This window comes from Mustela erminea, chromosome 12, assembly GCF_009829155.1.
Source record: "Mustela erminea isolate mMusErm1 chromosome 12, mMusErm1.Pri, whole genome shotgun sequence".
In the NCBI taxonomy this organism is placed as follows: domain Eukaryota; kingdom Metazoa; phylum Chordata; class Mammalia; order Carnivora; family Mustelidae; genus Mustela; species Mustela erminea.
Window position 1 is genome coordinate 86401163 of NC_045625.1, and position 14964 is coordinate 86416126.

At 39.5% G+C, this 14964-nt stretch overlaps 1 protein-coding gene across 12 annotated transcripts in view; it reads right to left on the bottom strand.

Moving 5' to 3' along the window:
• The window catches only part of RFX3 (regulatory factor X3), a 285682-nt gene that overhangs the window by 26053 nt on the left and 244665 nt on the right, over positions 1-14964 (bottom strand). For all 12 annotated transcript variants that reach the window (XM_032308681.1, XM_032308683.1, XM_032308674.1 and 9 more), the window contains one exon: positions 8309-8517. In XM_032308681.1, coding sequence (XP_032164572.1) covers positions 8309-8517 — 209 coding nt within the window. The remainder of the gene's footprint in view (positions 1-8308; positions 8518-14964) is intronic.

Consider the following 14964-nt stretch of genomic DNA (forward strand, 5'->3'; position numbering starts at 1 on the left):
GCAAGTGGCAGATGATCATGGTACATGTGAAACTCTAAACCCTACATTCTGATTCTGGCTCTTTGTTAACTCACTGTCGACTTTAAACAAATCATTTCCCTGAGATTGCTTTTCTTCTTAGGTGAAAATAAAAGCTACATTTTTGCTCTTACTTAACTTACATGATTACTTCAAGGATGTGAAATAAACTTATGAATGAACAGACCAACTACTTAAAAATAAGTATAATATACAGAACAGGAGAAGATGAGCTTCTCATTCTCAGTTGGTTATAGCAACAAGAACAGGAGGTCATTATATGATGATGGCAGCGGACCTCCCATTAGTGGATTTATTTACTAAAAAGAAAAAGAAAAAGCAGGAGTTTAGAGTGAGACTGACTCATGTTAACCACAATGTGATCTTAATTTTAACCATGCCGTTCAACATTTTAACGTTCAAGGTTAGTATAGATCAAATGAGATAATGTATGTGAGATCTTAAGAAAACTAGCCATTACTAACTTCTCTGATGTTGGCTATAGCAACATTTTTCTATATATGTCTCCTGAGGCAAAGGAAACAACAGCAAAAATAAACTATTGGGACTACTTCAAAATAAAAAGCTTCTGCACAGCAAAGGAAACAAACAAACAAACAAAAAACCCTAAAAGACAATGGGAGAAGATGAATGGGAGAAGATATTTGCAAAGACATATCCAACAAAGGGTTAGTATCCAAAATATATAAAGAACTTATATAATTCAACACATACACATCCACACACAAAACACAACAATCCGATTAAAACATAGGCAGAAGACACAAACAGACATTTCTCCAAAGAAGACATCCAGATGGCCAACAGACACATGAAAAGATGCTCAACATCATTCATCATCAGGGAAATACAAATCAAATCCACACTGAGTATCACCTCATTCGGTCAGAATGGCTAAAGTCAAAACACAAGAAATAACAAGTGTTGGCAAAGATGTGGAGAAAAAGGAACCCTCAAGCACTGTTGGTGGGACTATAAAATGGTGCAATCACTGTGGAAAACAGTACGAAGGTTCCTCAAAAAACTACAAATATAATCACCAGATGGTCTAGTAATCCCACTACTGGGTATTTACCCAAAGAATATGAAAACACAAACTCGAAAAGATACACGCACCCCTATGTTTATTACAACATTATTTACAATAGCTCAATTATAAAAGCACCGAGTGTCCACCCATTGACAGATGAATGGACAAAGAAGCTGTGTCATATATACATACATTGACTATTATTCAGCCATAAAAAGAATGAAATCTTACTATTTGCAATGACAGGGATGATCTAGAGATTAAAATGCTAAGTGAAATGTTAGTCAGAGAAAGACAAATACTGTATGATTTCACTCATATGTGGAATTTAACAAAACAAACGAACAAAGGAAAAAAGAGACAAACCAAAAAGCGGACTCTTAACCATAGAGAGCTGATGGTTTTTTAGAGGGGAGGTAAGTGGGGGGCATGGGTGAAATAGGTGATGGGGATTATGAGTACATGTATCATGGTGAGCACTGAGTCAGGTACAGAATTACTGAATCACTATATGGTACACCTGCAACTAATATAATGCTGTATGTTAATTATATTGGAATTAAAAGAATTATCCATTACCACAGTACTACATATATTAGAGATAATAATATATTCATTATCATTCACCATAGTTCTAGTGAATAGTTCCTTAGACTCAAACACCTTAGCGAAAGCTCAAGTTTAGAACTCTGTAAGTGAACTACCAAAAACAGATTCTTTCATTCACATGCCACACACATAAAATTCTGTTTATAATTCTATAAATGGATATGAAATTCTACATATAAATTCTAGAAACAAACATAAAATTCTATATATTTGAAATTAAACAATTATTTTTCTATGGAAAAATCTAAAAAGGCAGAGAAACCTCTACTTAAAAGAGCAAAAGCAAGCACAACATGAAAATAATAAAATGTTGCATAACATTTTTACCTCTACTGATCCAAACTGGATCATATGAAATAAAGAATTTTGAAAAACCAAGTCAGACAGAGGCAGAATATTTGCTCCTAACTGCATCACTTATTGAAGGCAGCAAATATTTATAATATGTCCCAGAGAAGACAAATGGCTAAAAAAAGTTTAAAAAATGAGTACTCTTATTCAAAATTTCAAAAATTACCAATTAAAATACCAAATATCATTTATCATACTGTAAGAGAGGAGGAGGTCCAGTGTTACAGAGAAGATGGGAAAAGAACTCCCATTTACTGTTTTCACAAGTATAAATTCATGAAACTTCTGCTTAGAAGAGAAATTTGGCAGTATTTATCAAAATTAAAAATGCAGAAAACCTTTGACCTACCAATTCTAATTCCAAAAATTTATGCAAATGAACAAAGGTAAGTTTTAACTGTAGCAAATTTATCCCACTGAGAAACTAGGAGGGAAAGCCAAATATCCATCAGTTGATGTTGATTAAACGAATTATGGCTCATTCATATACAAACTGTGCAGTTTAAAGAAACGAGGAAAACCAGACAGAAAGGTAGTAACTCAGAAAGGTGTCTATGATATTATGTCAAGTTAAAGAAGTAAGATATACTTAACAGGACAACAGTCTTGTAGTTAAAGAAAAAAAAAAAAAAACCCTACCCTTAAGTAAATGGGAAATTATTAGCTCTGAGCTAGCACACTTCATTAACACAGTGTTAATCACTTCAGAAAGTTCAAACCTTTTTACCAAAATGTGTCTGAAGATACAGGGGAAATTTCATGCAAAGATTACATTATTTTTGTCATTGTATCACAATGCCAAAACCCACCTAAATGCTTAAGAATAGGGGAAAAGGTAAATGTTTAAATAACATGTGAGATATACATGTGATATTGGATATTGTGAGGACATTATAAAAGTTATGCTTCTGGGGGCGCCTGGGTGGCTCAGTGGGTTAAGTGTCTGCCTTCGGCTCAGGTCATGATCTCCGGGTCCATGGATGGATGCCGCACAGGGCTCTCTGCTCAGCAGGGAGCCTGCTTCCCCTCCTCTCTGTGCCTGCCTCTCTGCCTACTTGTGGTCCCTCTGTCTCTGTCAAATAAATAAATAAAATCTTAAAAAAAAAAAAAAGCTATGCTTCTGAAGGTGTTTAATGACAAGAAATGCTTAAGATATAATGTCAAGTGAAAAATGCTAAGGGAAAGAAAAATACAGATGATAAACTATGGTAAACAACTGAATTCCAATTTTATATCACCACAAAAAAGCCCCAATAATTCACCAGTGGTTATTTTTCCAGGTATTAAAATTATGAATGATGTAAGTTTATTTCTTGTTAAGTTTTTTTTTTTTTAAAGATTTCATTTTTGGAGCGCCTGGGTGATTCAGTTAGTTAAGTGTCCAACTCTTGGTTTTGGCTGAGGTCCTGACCTCATGGATTGTGGGATTGAGCCCCATGTTGGGTTCTGTGCTCAGTGGGAGTCTTCCTGGGTCTTCTTTCCTTCTGCCCCTCCCCTCGCTCGTGTTTTCTCTCTCTCTCCCAAATAAATAAAATCTTAAAAAAAAATAAAATACAATATCTTATTTTTTTAAGAAATCTCTACACCCAACATAAGGCTCAAACTTACCACCCACAGATCAAGAGTAACAGTCTTTACTGACTGAGCCAGCCAGGTGCCCTTCCTTGTTATTTGTAATATGTCACAGATTTTCTAAAGTGAGCACATATTGATTTCATTTAAAAAATGTTTAATTTTAATTTTTCGTATTTAAATTTTTTTTAAGATTTTATTTATTTACTTGAGAGAGAGAGGGAGAGAACCAGAGAGAGAGAGAGAAAGCAGGAACAGAGGGGAGGGGCAAAGAGAGCAGCAGACTTCTTGCTGAGCAGGGAGCCCCAAGCGGGGCTCGAACCCAGGACCCTGGGATCATGACCTGAGCCGAAGGCAGAGCTTTAACTGATTGAGCCACTTAAATGCCCCTAAAATATGTTTATTTCAATAGAGGACATTACAAGTATAAAAATTTTTTTTTTCAGTAAATTGTTGCAGAGATAAATAGCCCAGATATAGGATGAATTATATATAATATTTTAAGTTCAAGTTGTAGGCCTTTATATTTCCCTTGAGATAGGAAAAACCCTGAAATCGTGTTAATGACTAAGAAAAGTATTCAGACCGAGTAGCCTTCTGACAGTGCTATCGACATCTGCTGAGTCCACTGCTTTTGCCCAAGGGAATGTACATTCGTCCACTGGGTAGAGGATGATCGCATTCCTACTCTGCGCCAGTGTCTGCTTCCAGAGCGAGTCACAGGAAATTCTAGTATCAACAGAGCTCACCCTCTAGTAAGAGAAATGGCTGGGGAAAAACACCACAGGTAGATATAAAATATAAAGTGAGGCCATGATAAATCCTATGCGAAAAAAATAAATCAGGGAAAGCAGTCAGAGAGTGATGGGGGCAGGCACTTTCAGCGAGGTTGTCAGGTAAATTCTTTCTGAAGAGGGGACATAACGGAGTGGAAACTGGATTGAAGGGAGCCTTGTGAACATGGGAGCTTCCCCGGCAGAAAGGAGAGCAAACGCCAAGACTGTGAGGCAGAACCATGCTTGATGCATTCAAAGAAGAGCCAGGAGGCTCGTGCCCTTGAAGACAAGGAGCAAGGGTGCCTGGGTGGCTCAGTGGGTTAAGCCGCTGCCTTCGGCTCAGGTCATGATCTCAGGGTCCTGGGATCGAGCCCTGCATCGGGCTCTCTGCTCAGCAGGGAGCCTGCTTCCCTCTCCCTCTCTGCCTGCCTCTGTCTACATGTGATCTCTCTCTGTCAAATAAATAAAATCTTTAAAAAAAAAAAAAAAAAAAAAAAAAAGACAAGAAGCAAAGAGAAGAATCCAGAGTGGGCCTGGGGTCACTCCTAGATGTCGAATCTTGTAGGCCATGACAAGGCCTTAAGTTTTATTCTAAGTGTTTTGGAAACTTTTAGACAGTTAGGCAATCAACTTATTTCAGCACAAAATACACACGTAATACCAAAATCTGCTGGAAAACAAAACAAAACAGAAATCTGCTGACCTTCCGGTACAATCCTTAGCTATTTTTACCAGATACTGATAAGCATGCCATGAAATTACTGTCGTAGGTGTAGAAAAACATCAGTTGACTTGCATGATTAATGCTATGTCTCCTTCAGTATCTTCTCTATGTTGGGCCTTTGCCCTACAAGCCAAGTATTAAATGACACAATTAGCGGTTTAATTGGAAACTTTTTGTCTGATTCAGACTTCTGTAAGATATGTTGCAAAACAGACTCCACTGGATTTCGCGTTGCTAAGTTACCACCAATTCAACTTCTTTTAAAATCAGAGTTCTCCCGTTAATTATTTTATAACAGATGAGGGACCCCTTTGTGGATTTATCTTTATAACTACGGTCTGGAAGCTGTAGCATATATGCTAACCAGTGATACTCAGTCCACTCTGTGCATCCGGGGATATGCCACAACCTTCCTAAGGAGAAAGGGGACAGCGTCGCACCGGTGACCCCCACACATTCTTTTCAAACAGTGCTGACGGTCGGCTCCAAAAAACTATTACTTTCTGGAAGATGTATAAATCGTCTAGGTGTAGGAAAACTAAGTTCCCTGTATCCCCTTTCAAGTCACTGTATCAAAGCTATATATTTTGTTCTTTAAAAAGGGAGTATTTGGGTGACCCTCGGGAATGTTCTCTTCTGTGAACCACAGAACACACCGGCTGAGAAATGGCCCACATGACTTCTCCAGGTCTGCCCAAGAAAGGTGGTGATACCGTCTTCCCACCTCCCAGGGAGCCAACGGTAGTCATTCAAAGCCAGGTTAGGCCAGGAGAGACCCGGGTTTGGAGCACAGTGTGTCTGCAGCAGCGGGTCACCTGCTGTCCAGATTGTCCGCCAGCCCATTTCTCTCTTTGTATGCATGGAAATGTACACACAGAACTTTAGAAATTATGAGATCACCTGGCTTCAGAACACGAAGGGTCTGTGTGTGGAACTGCCAAATTCTTAATACAATGCCAGAACCATGGGGGAAAACACACGCACACACACACACACACACAACTCTGTAGTTCTGACTCTCTGATACTTTGTGAATGCAATTTCATTACCAAAATGTTCTTAAGCCTCAGTAAAAAAACAGTTTGGGTTTTAACGGCTCTTCCGTTTCTAAGCTATGGACTTTTCCTACCAGCAGGAGGTATGCATCTGTCTGAATATGCTTTTCCTTCTGCGGCCCTGAACTATCTGCCTTTGAGTCTTTTTGAAATGAAAATAATAACCATAATAGTGTCTAATAATAACAAGCCAATTATCCCCGACTCAGGCAAGGACAGAGGGCAGGCAGGGGATGATCTGGCGGGTTTGTATATCTGCAGAGAACAAGAAATACAAGTAAGTAATTTTCTCTCCTTTCAAGATACTTGCAACAGATCTCTGCGGAGATGGAGGCTCTAGGGGTTTATTTCTAAAACGATATCAACTAAATATAGAAAAAAAATAAAAACCCACAGGAAGGAGTAGGGCAAGGATGACTTCGCAACATAAGAAAGCACTAAGAAGGAAGAAAAAAGAAAAAACCCACAACCTTGCATTTTCTGATATTGGCGAAGCTATTGGCCTTATAGGTTCTAGAAGAATCAGCTTGTATAACTTTGGTTTCGTCAGTCTTTCATGAAATACATACACCATCTGTATGACTTGCTGAGAAGACAATGTTTGAATAATAAAAAAACCAAAAAAATCAAGTCATAGGCAAATGGGAAAATATCCAGAATCTTCTTAAGAAATGTTCCCAAATTAAAATTCTGAATTCTTACAATTACCCCTACCATTGCTGCGGTTTCTTTGAGACACTGTGACAATGTTTTCGAAATCTTTGCCATGTATCCAGGGAAAACCTACACCTCTCATCGACATCTTCCTCGTTAACACCAGACATCTAAACCTACCACTGGCCTCGCTGCAGCATACGAGGGGGCTCACTGAGCCAGGCAGCATTTTAATAAGGCCTTTCTCAAATCCCGTGGGCTAAAGGTATCAGATGTAGGAGAGACAGAACTGTGGAATTATTCCAATCCCAAAACAAAAACAGAATGACAGTAATACAAAGCAGGCAAGCTTTCCTTCACTTGACCCTGGGCTAGACATCAGAAAACTATTAGATAAGATAAAATTAACACTTAATGAAGCATCAGAGCAGAGCTAGAGCTTGACTTACCTTATTCGTGTTATGAAATGAAACCCCACCCCTCAGTTTCATCCTATATATATATATGGAATATAAGGTATATAAGCCCATGTACACAGGCTCTGTTTTTAATCCTTAGGGCAGACCTATAGTCAACAACTCATCCTGACCCTTGATGTCACATATCATGTCACCTGAAAGGTTCTCTCTTCCGGGGTTCCATGTCGACAGAAACATGCATATACAATTTTAGTCAATAAGGGATTCATAGTGCACCATCTACTGATTATTGGTTCTTAAACTGGTTATGGATTAGAACCATAACCTCACCAGGAGGAAGCTCTCTGAAGACCAAATTTCTGACGACCTCATGTCCTAATCACTACCATCCACACAACAAGATTTTCAAATCAGTAGGGTTGGGGGACGTTCCTACAATTTTTATTGTTTTTACACTAATTCTAATGTGCAGCTAGGTTTGAAAACAGTCGTAGCTGATAAAATTAAGAAATGAACTGGCTGGTTCTGAGCTTGCATCACCAACACTTAAAAGACTTTCTTAAAAGCACAGATGGCTGGGTTCATGCTCTATAGTTCCTGATTCTGGCAGATTTAGGGGAGCGGCCTGAGCATTCCCTTTTGGAATACGCTTCCAAGTGAAAGTGATGCTCCTGGTCTAGTGACCGCAGCTCGCAAATCACCCACACCAGCAGATCAGGAGGAGAGTGGGGTTAAGTCTTCACCACAGAGGCCCAAATAATGTACGTCTGCACGAGCGGGGGGAGCTGGGCCCTTTTCTGTCTGTTGCTGAATATGTCTCCTGGACTGGTGCCTGAGACCTCCCACCTGGGAATGCCAGGGCTGGGAGCAAGAGGCTTCGACTCCCGAACGAGAGGGTCTGTCCCCATAAACCTGCTGGTCCGACTCCACGAGGCTGGAATCGCCAAGGTGGGCTGAAGGTACTAGCGATGGGGAGTTTCCAAACCAACCCTCCGCTCATTTCCTTCCCCCGTCTGAGAAGCACGCCTATTTGCAGAACATGTACAATCCATGAAGCTCAGGAAAACGTGAGACAGTACCTGTAGAAAGACCATTTTAGCAGGAATTGCCGGGCGGCTTTAGGAAAACTGGGCCTTCCCTCGTAGGGTTTTAGCGCCTGCATCATCACGTTGTCCAGCCACGCGGCCCACTGCTCCAGGGTGCTCTGCTGCTGGAGGGTCATCTTGAAGTCTGTCTCTAGTCTCTGGACCATGTTGTCATCACACTGGCACACCCAAGACGCCTGCTCCTGGGACAGCACATGGAAAGCAAAGGGAAACTTCAACTCAGCGTCTTTCCCTTGAAGGTCGGCACACAGACCCTGCGCGTGAACAGGAAATTACAAGGACGGCTTCCAACAACGACATGAGTTAAGAAAACGAAGGACCACTTGCAGGTCGTTAAGAAAACCTGCGGCCTCTGCGCCTGAAAACAAGACGCGACATCGAAGCGTGACTTAGTTTTTCCGCATCAGCTAGTCCACGTGAAGGGCTCAAATACGCGATCATCTAAGGAAAAAGAGTGGCTGAACTGAGTGTACAGGGTCTGCCTCCAAAGGTCAGCTCTCCCTCATTTTCTCCCCACTCCACCTCACCCCACAATCAGAGAAAACTTTAAAGCCAATCAATCCGTTTGAGAAGATTTAGGGAAAGGCAGATGGAAAAGCAGATTCGACTGGCCAAAAGGGTTCCCTCAGGATTAAAAGAGAAACAAGCCCAGAGTGGAAGGAGGTGGGAGCATGTGCTGGATGAGTTTTATGGACCAGGAACCAAAATCTCCAGGGCTACCGAGGCGAGGGTACGAATGCAAATTAATTCATGGAACTGAAAACAACAGTAACGACGGCCACAAAACTACTTTAGGGAAAAGGTAGACATCTACCTGCATCTCACTGGGAAGTTTTGGTTCAGGAACAGCAATGGGAACAGAAACTTTTTATTTTTTTTTTTTAAAGATTGCATTTATTTATTTATTTGATAGAGAGAGAGAGAGACCACAAGTAGGTGGAGAGGCAGACAGAAGGCAAGGGAGGAACAGGATTCTTGCTGAGCAGAGAGCCTGATGCGGGGCTCGATCCCAAGACCCTGAGATCAAGACCTGAGCTGAAGGCAGAGGCTTAGCCCAGCGAGCCACCCAGGCGCCCATGGAATGGAAACCTTTAAAGTTGCTTTTCAGTAGTTGCTCTAAGTTTTGTGACATTTCCAGGGTTGTGTTATATTTTATTTCTTAGATTTCATCTCTTTAGTAGGAGCAGGGGGAGGAGCAGAGGGAGACGTAGGCTCCCCACTGAGCAGGACGGTAACTGCAGGGCTCATCCCAGGACCCCGGGATCGTGACCCAAGCCCAAGGCAGATGCTTCACCGACTGACCCACCCAAGTGTCCCTGTGTTATATTTAAAAATTAAAAAAATATACACCCTCAGGGTCAAAACAGAATTATTGGGGAATATAATGTTTGACTGAGAGTCAGAGGACATGGACTTTAATGCAGGGCGTGTGTCAGCTAAACCCACCTCAAGCAACTCGTGCGATCTACGTGGGCCTTGTTTTCCCGAAGTATAAAATAGAGAAATGTGATGTGACAAGATTTTTTAAGCTGCGTTCACTGCAACCAGAAAATGTTTTCAAGAAAAGCTCCTGTGGAGGGGTGTCTGTGAAAGTCCTAATTCTACCTCTAAAACATTGTGATCGCGTGTGTATTTTTCTGGAAAGGGCGTGTATAGCTTCCATGCCACGAGCCGTCGGAGGGCGAGTCCACTCACACCGACAGCTTCTGCTGAGGAAACCCCCCATCTTCATTCTCGGGTTCCCGCGTCTCTTCTCACGGTACAGACATTACCTATTCAAGAGACTGTTTAACTGGGAGGCATTTTAAAAGCAAAATGCCCAAACTGAATTTATTCTATTTCCCTAGGTAAACCTACAGTTCCTTCTTTTCAATAGATGACACCATCCGCTATCCTTCTCTGATCTAATTAACCATAAAGTCTTTCAGATGTACCTTCTAAGAATCACTTTCAAAGTTTAAAGTGCACTATAAATATAATTCTAGAAAAAACTGAAAATACGAATGAGCACAAAGGAACAAAATATTAGGAATATCTAAGATGTCAACACTAAGAGATAACTAAAACATGCTTTCAAACGATTCACATGCACTATGGGCTTATGCATATATAAATATTTAAAATAAAAAAGGATCACATTATTCAATTGAGTAGAGATTCTGCTTAGTTTCTCTTATGAGAACTGAATTTATATATGATATTTATAAGATAACTGAATTTCCATGTAGGCAAATGTAGAGCTATGTTTAATTGCTGAGTGACTGAATTTGCTTTAATGCATGAATATACCATTATTTTCATAATCAATTCCACACAGTTAGACACTCGTGTTCATTATGATTTTTTACTATTAGGTAAAATGCTGGAATTAGCCATCTTGAAGCGACATCTTTGCAAAGTCTGCATTTACTCCTTTATGAAAGAATTATATAAGAATAATAATTAAACGCTTCCAATACACACTGTCAAATAACTGAAGTTTTATATTAAGAGTCCGGGAGAGTATCCAAGGAAGAATCTAGGCATCAAGGAAAGAATAGGGAAGGTTGTTTTTGTTCTCCTTCATTAATGCCTACGCATTTTTAAAATTGTGGTAAAAAACTAATAACATAAGTTTATCAACTTAACCATTTTTAAGAGTACAATACAGGAGTGTTAACTATATGCTCCTTATAATGCAATCAACGCTTTCATTTTCATAAATGAAATATATTTATTTATGAAATATGTTCATAATTTATGAAAATTATTTTATATAAAATATATTTTATATGAAATATATGAAAACATTTCATAATTTATGAAATATATTCATTTATGAAATATATTTATAAATGAAATAACTATAATTTATATATTATATTACAATGCAATCAACTCTTTCATTTCAAATATATATTCATATATATTAATATAAATATATAAAATATTAAAAATACATATAAAATAATATATTATATATATTATAATGCAATCAACTCTTTCATTTTGCAAAACTGAAACTCTGTATTCATTGTAGGGAGGTTTGTTTTTTGTTTGTGTGTTGATAACTGGGGTGGGGGCTGGGGGGAGGAACTCACTGGCTTCCTTGGAGGAATTCAGTTTCCTTTCATAAAATAAATTCAAACTCACTATTTACTTGGAAGTGAGTTTTAGGAAAGAGGGTGATTGGGACTGAACACTGACTTAAAAAAATAAAACCAAAGGACATTATTCTGGCTTTTCAAATTACATTATACATCATTTTACTACTTTGGAGACTGAAAATACATTAACAATAGAATACACTATAAAAATTCCCTTGTGAAAGGAATTTGGACTTTTCAGCTCTGGAAAGGGAAAAAGCTAAGGTGAACATTAAAGATGTTCTTCACTTACAAATAAATTATATCCAAAATGATAAGGAATCCGTTGCGTCACAATCGGATTATCTTTTAAATAAGCAAACACAAGTGTACACATGGATAAGTTACCAGGTCAACCCACCAAAGCTATTTGCCCATAATGTTGATGAAAAACTATTTATTTATACACAAAAATGATATCACTGCAATGTTATCAATTAAATAAAACAAAAACAATTATACTGCAGTAGAAAGATGATTTTTTTTAAAGATTTTATTTATCACAAGTAGGCAGAGAGGCAGGCAAAGAGAGGGGGAAGCAGGCTCCCTGCTGAGCAGAGCCCGATGCGGGGCTTGATCCCAGGACCTCGAGATCATGACTGGAGCCAAAGGCGGAGGGCTTAACCCACTAAGCCACCCAGGCACCCAGCTTATCTTTGTTTAGTAAGATTTGTTTATGTATTTGAGAGAGAGAGTGAAGCAGCAGAAAGAGGGGGAGAAAAATTTGAAGCAGACCCCCTGCTGAGAGCAGACGGACTTGGACTCAGTCTAACAACTCAAGATCAGGACCCCAGCTGAAACAGTCAGGCACTCAACGGATTGAGCCACCCAGACGCCCGCCCCTAGATAGGGTATTTTGAATGTCTGAGCGAAATAGGAGTTAATTAGAGAAGAACAAAGCGGTGAAAAAGATTTACAGATGGGATTTAAGAGCATTATAATATTGACACTAAAGTGTCATCTCCTTGTTAAACATTACAGTCCCCTCATTGCAAGAGCACCACCTTCATACATATATCCCTGTTGCTGAGGTCCCTTTGGAAGGGCCAGGGACGATGTCCAGATGACCAGGAGAGGGTGACAAAAGTGCAAGCAGAGGCAGAGGATGGAGAATCCAGAGAACGCTACAAAAACCGAGCCAAGCTCCCAACAGAAAAGGAAGGAAAGGGAGTTAAAGGTGGAGAACACGATACCCTAAGAAAGAGAAAACTGATCAAAATGAACACAGTGTGAGAAGAAAGGTTGTGGGGAAACAGGCCACTGTGCTCCTGGTCCTCTGAAGAAAGGAAAGGCTCTCGGAGGACAGAGGTGAGTCACCCAGGTATCAGCACTGTTAACTGTCAAGCAGACCCAAGAACACTCCAGAAGAAGGGAAAAGGGAGCCTGAGTTGATTGGGGAGGAAGCGCAGAGCAGAGATAAAATCTACCATTTAAATGCAAAGATGTTCCCAAGGTGGGCAGTTACAACCAGGAGGAACTCATTTGCATAAATACTTCACAGGGTCACAGATACACGAGTATACACACGGAACAGAAAACCTTTCTCAGATATTACCAGGAATTATTCTTTCTATTTTCTGTTCTGGAACTTAATGTCACATTTGAAACCACAGGTTGCCTTACTACTTCGACTTTTTTAAAAGTGCTTTTTATTTTTATTTATTTATTTTTAAGATTTTATTTATTTGACAGAGACCACAAGTAGGCAGAGAGAGAGGAGGAAGCAGGTTCCCTGCTGAGCAGAGAGCCCCTGGGATCATGACCTGAGCGGAAGGCAGAGGCTTTAATCCACTGAGCCACCCAGGCGCCCCTAAAGGTGCTTTTTAAAGTATCTCTTCTGAATGGAGATGTGAAAGAAACATCAGGATAAATTTTCAGGCAATATGAACTTCTAATAGTCTCACTAAAACCAGTTAACGTAAATTTCATTGAACTATGTTAAGCTAACGGCTTTGCAAAACCTGAGACAGTTTGTTCTTATAGACATTTTTTGTTTGCCTGTGTGTATTTAAACGTGTTTTTACATAGATAAACACACAGATACATAGAAAGGCAGATTTTTTAAGACTTCACATCACCAGCAGTTTGAGCCCAATCCATGAAAGTGAGAACAAACTTAACTAATTACTATATCCCAAAGTGAATCAGGCCCAAATATTACATTTTGATATAATGAAATGGGAAAACCAAACCAGACGTGCAGATTAAAATTTCTAGGAAACAGGAGTAATTGGTAATTTATTTTAAAGCGAAGGCATTAAGTTTTACTGAGATACAATTCTCATATCATACAATTCACTCGTTTAAAATGTACCACTCAGTGGCTTCTTGTAGAGTTGTCCACCTGTCAGTTTTAGAATGTTTTCATGTCCCCCAAAAGACCACCCCCTGCGATCTGTCACCTTTCAATTCCCAGTCCCTAGAACCCAGGCAATCAAGAACCTATTTTCTACCTCTTATAGACTTATCTAATCTGCACATTCCATATAAATGAATCATGCACTATGTGACCCTTTGCGTTTGGCTTCTTTCCCTTAGCATAGTATCTTCCAAGTTCATTCACAAAGTAGCAAGTATCAGAACCTCATTTCTCTTTGATGCCACATAAGGTTCCACTGCATGAATACTTTATGTACTCACCAGTTAGCGGCCATCTGGGTTGTTTCCACGGTCATGCAGCGAAGGTGAAATTATGCTGCCGTGAACGCCCATGTACAAGTTTTACGTGGCCTTGATTTTGTTTCTCTTGGTCTAGGAGTGAAGTTGCTGAGTCATAGGGGAACTGCACCGTCAACCCCTGCAGAAACTGCTACACTGTTTTCCAAAGTGGCTGCATTTGACATTCTAGTCAGTGGTTGTGTGGGGTTCCGTGGGGTTCCATGGGGTTCCAGGCAGTGCCCTTCCTTCCCCTACATCTTGGGTCTCACTTCTCACACTGTTCATTTTAATCAGTAATCCCTTTCTTAAGGTAGCATATTCTACCTTAAACTCCCTTCTTTCTGCGATTATCTGTCTGATTATACCCATTTTAGTGTGGATGAAGTAAAAATCCCACTGTGGTTCTGAGCTGCATTTCCCCAGCGGCCAATTCCATTCATGATCTTTTCAGGGGCTTACTGGCCATCTGTCTGTCTTCTTTGGAGAAATGGCTACGCAGATCTTTGCCCTTTTCAAACTGCATTGTCTTTTTATTGTTGGGTTGTTAAGAGTTCTTTATATATCCTAGATATAAATTTGTATCAGATAGATAATTTGCAAAAATGTTCTCAATTCCATTGCTGTCATTTCACTTTCTTGCTCATCTCTTGAAGCACAAGAATCTTTCATTTTGTTCATGTTCAGTTTAGGTATTTTTTTTCTTTCTTCTGTTGCTTCTGCTTTGAGCAATGTGCTATTTTTATATGGTAACAACTAGTTTCATTATTTTAGTATCTGAAATAAAATATTTGTGGGAGTTCATAATAATATTCCTAAGTTGCCTGTCTTTATAAGTGTACTATAAAG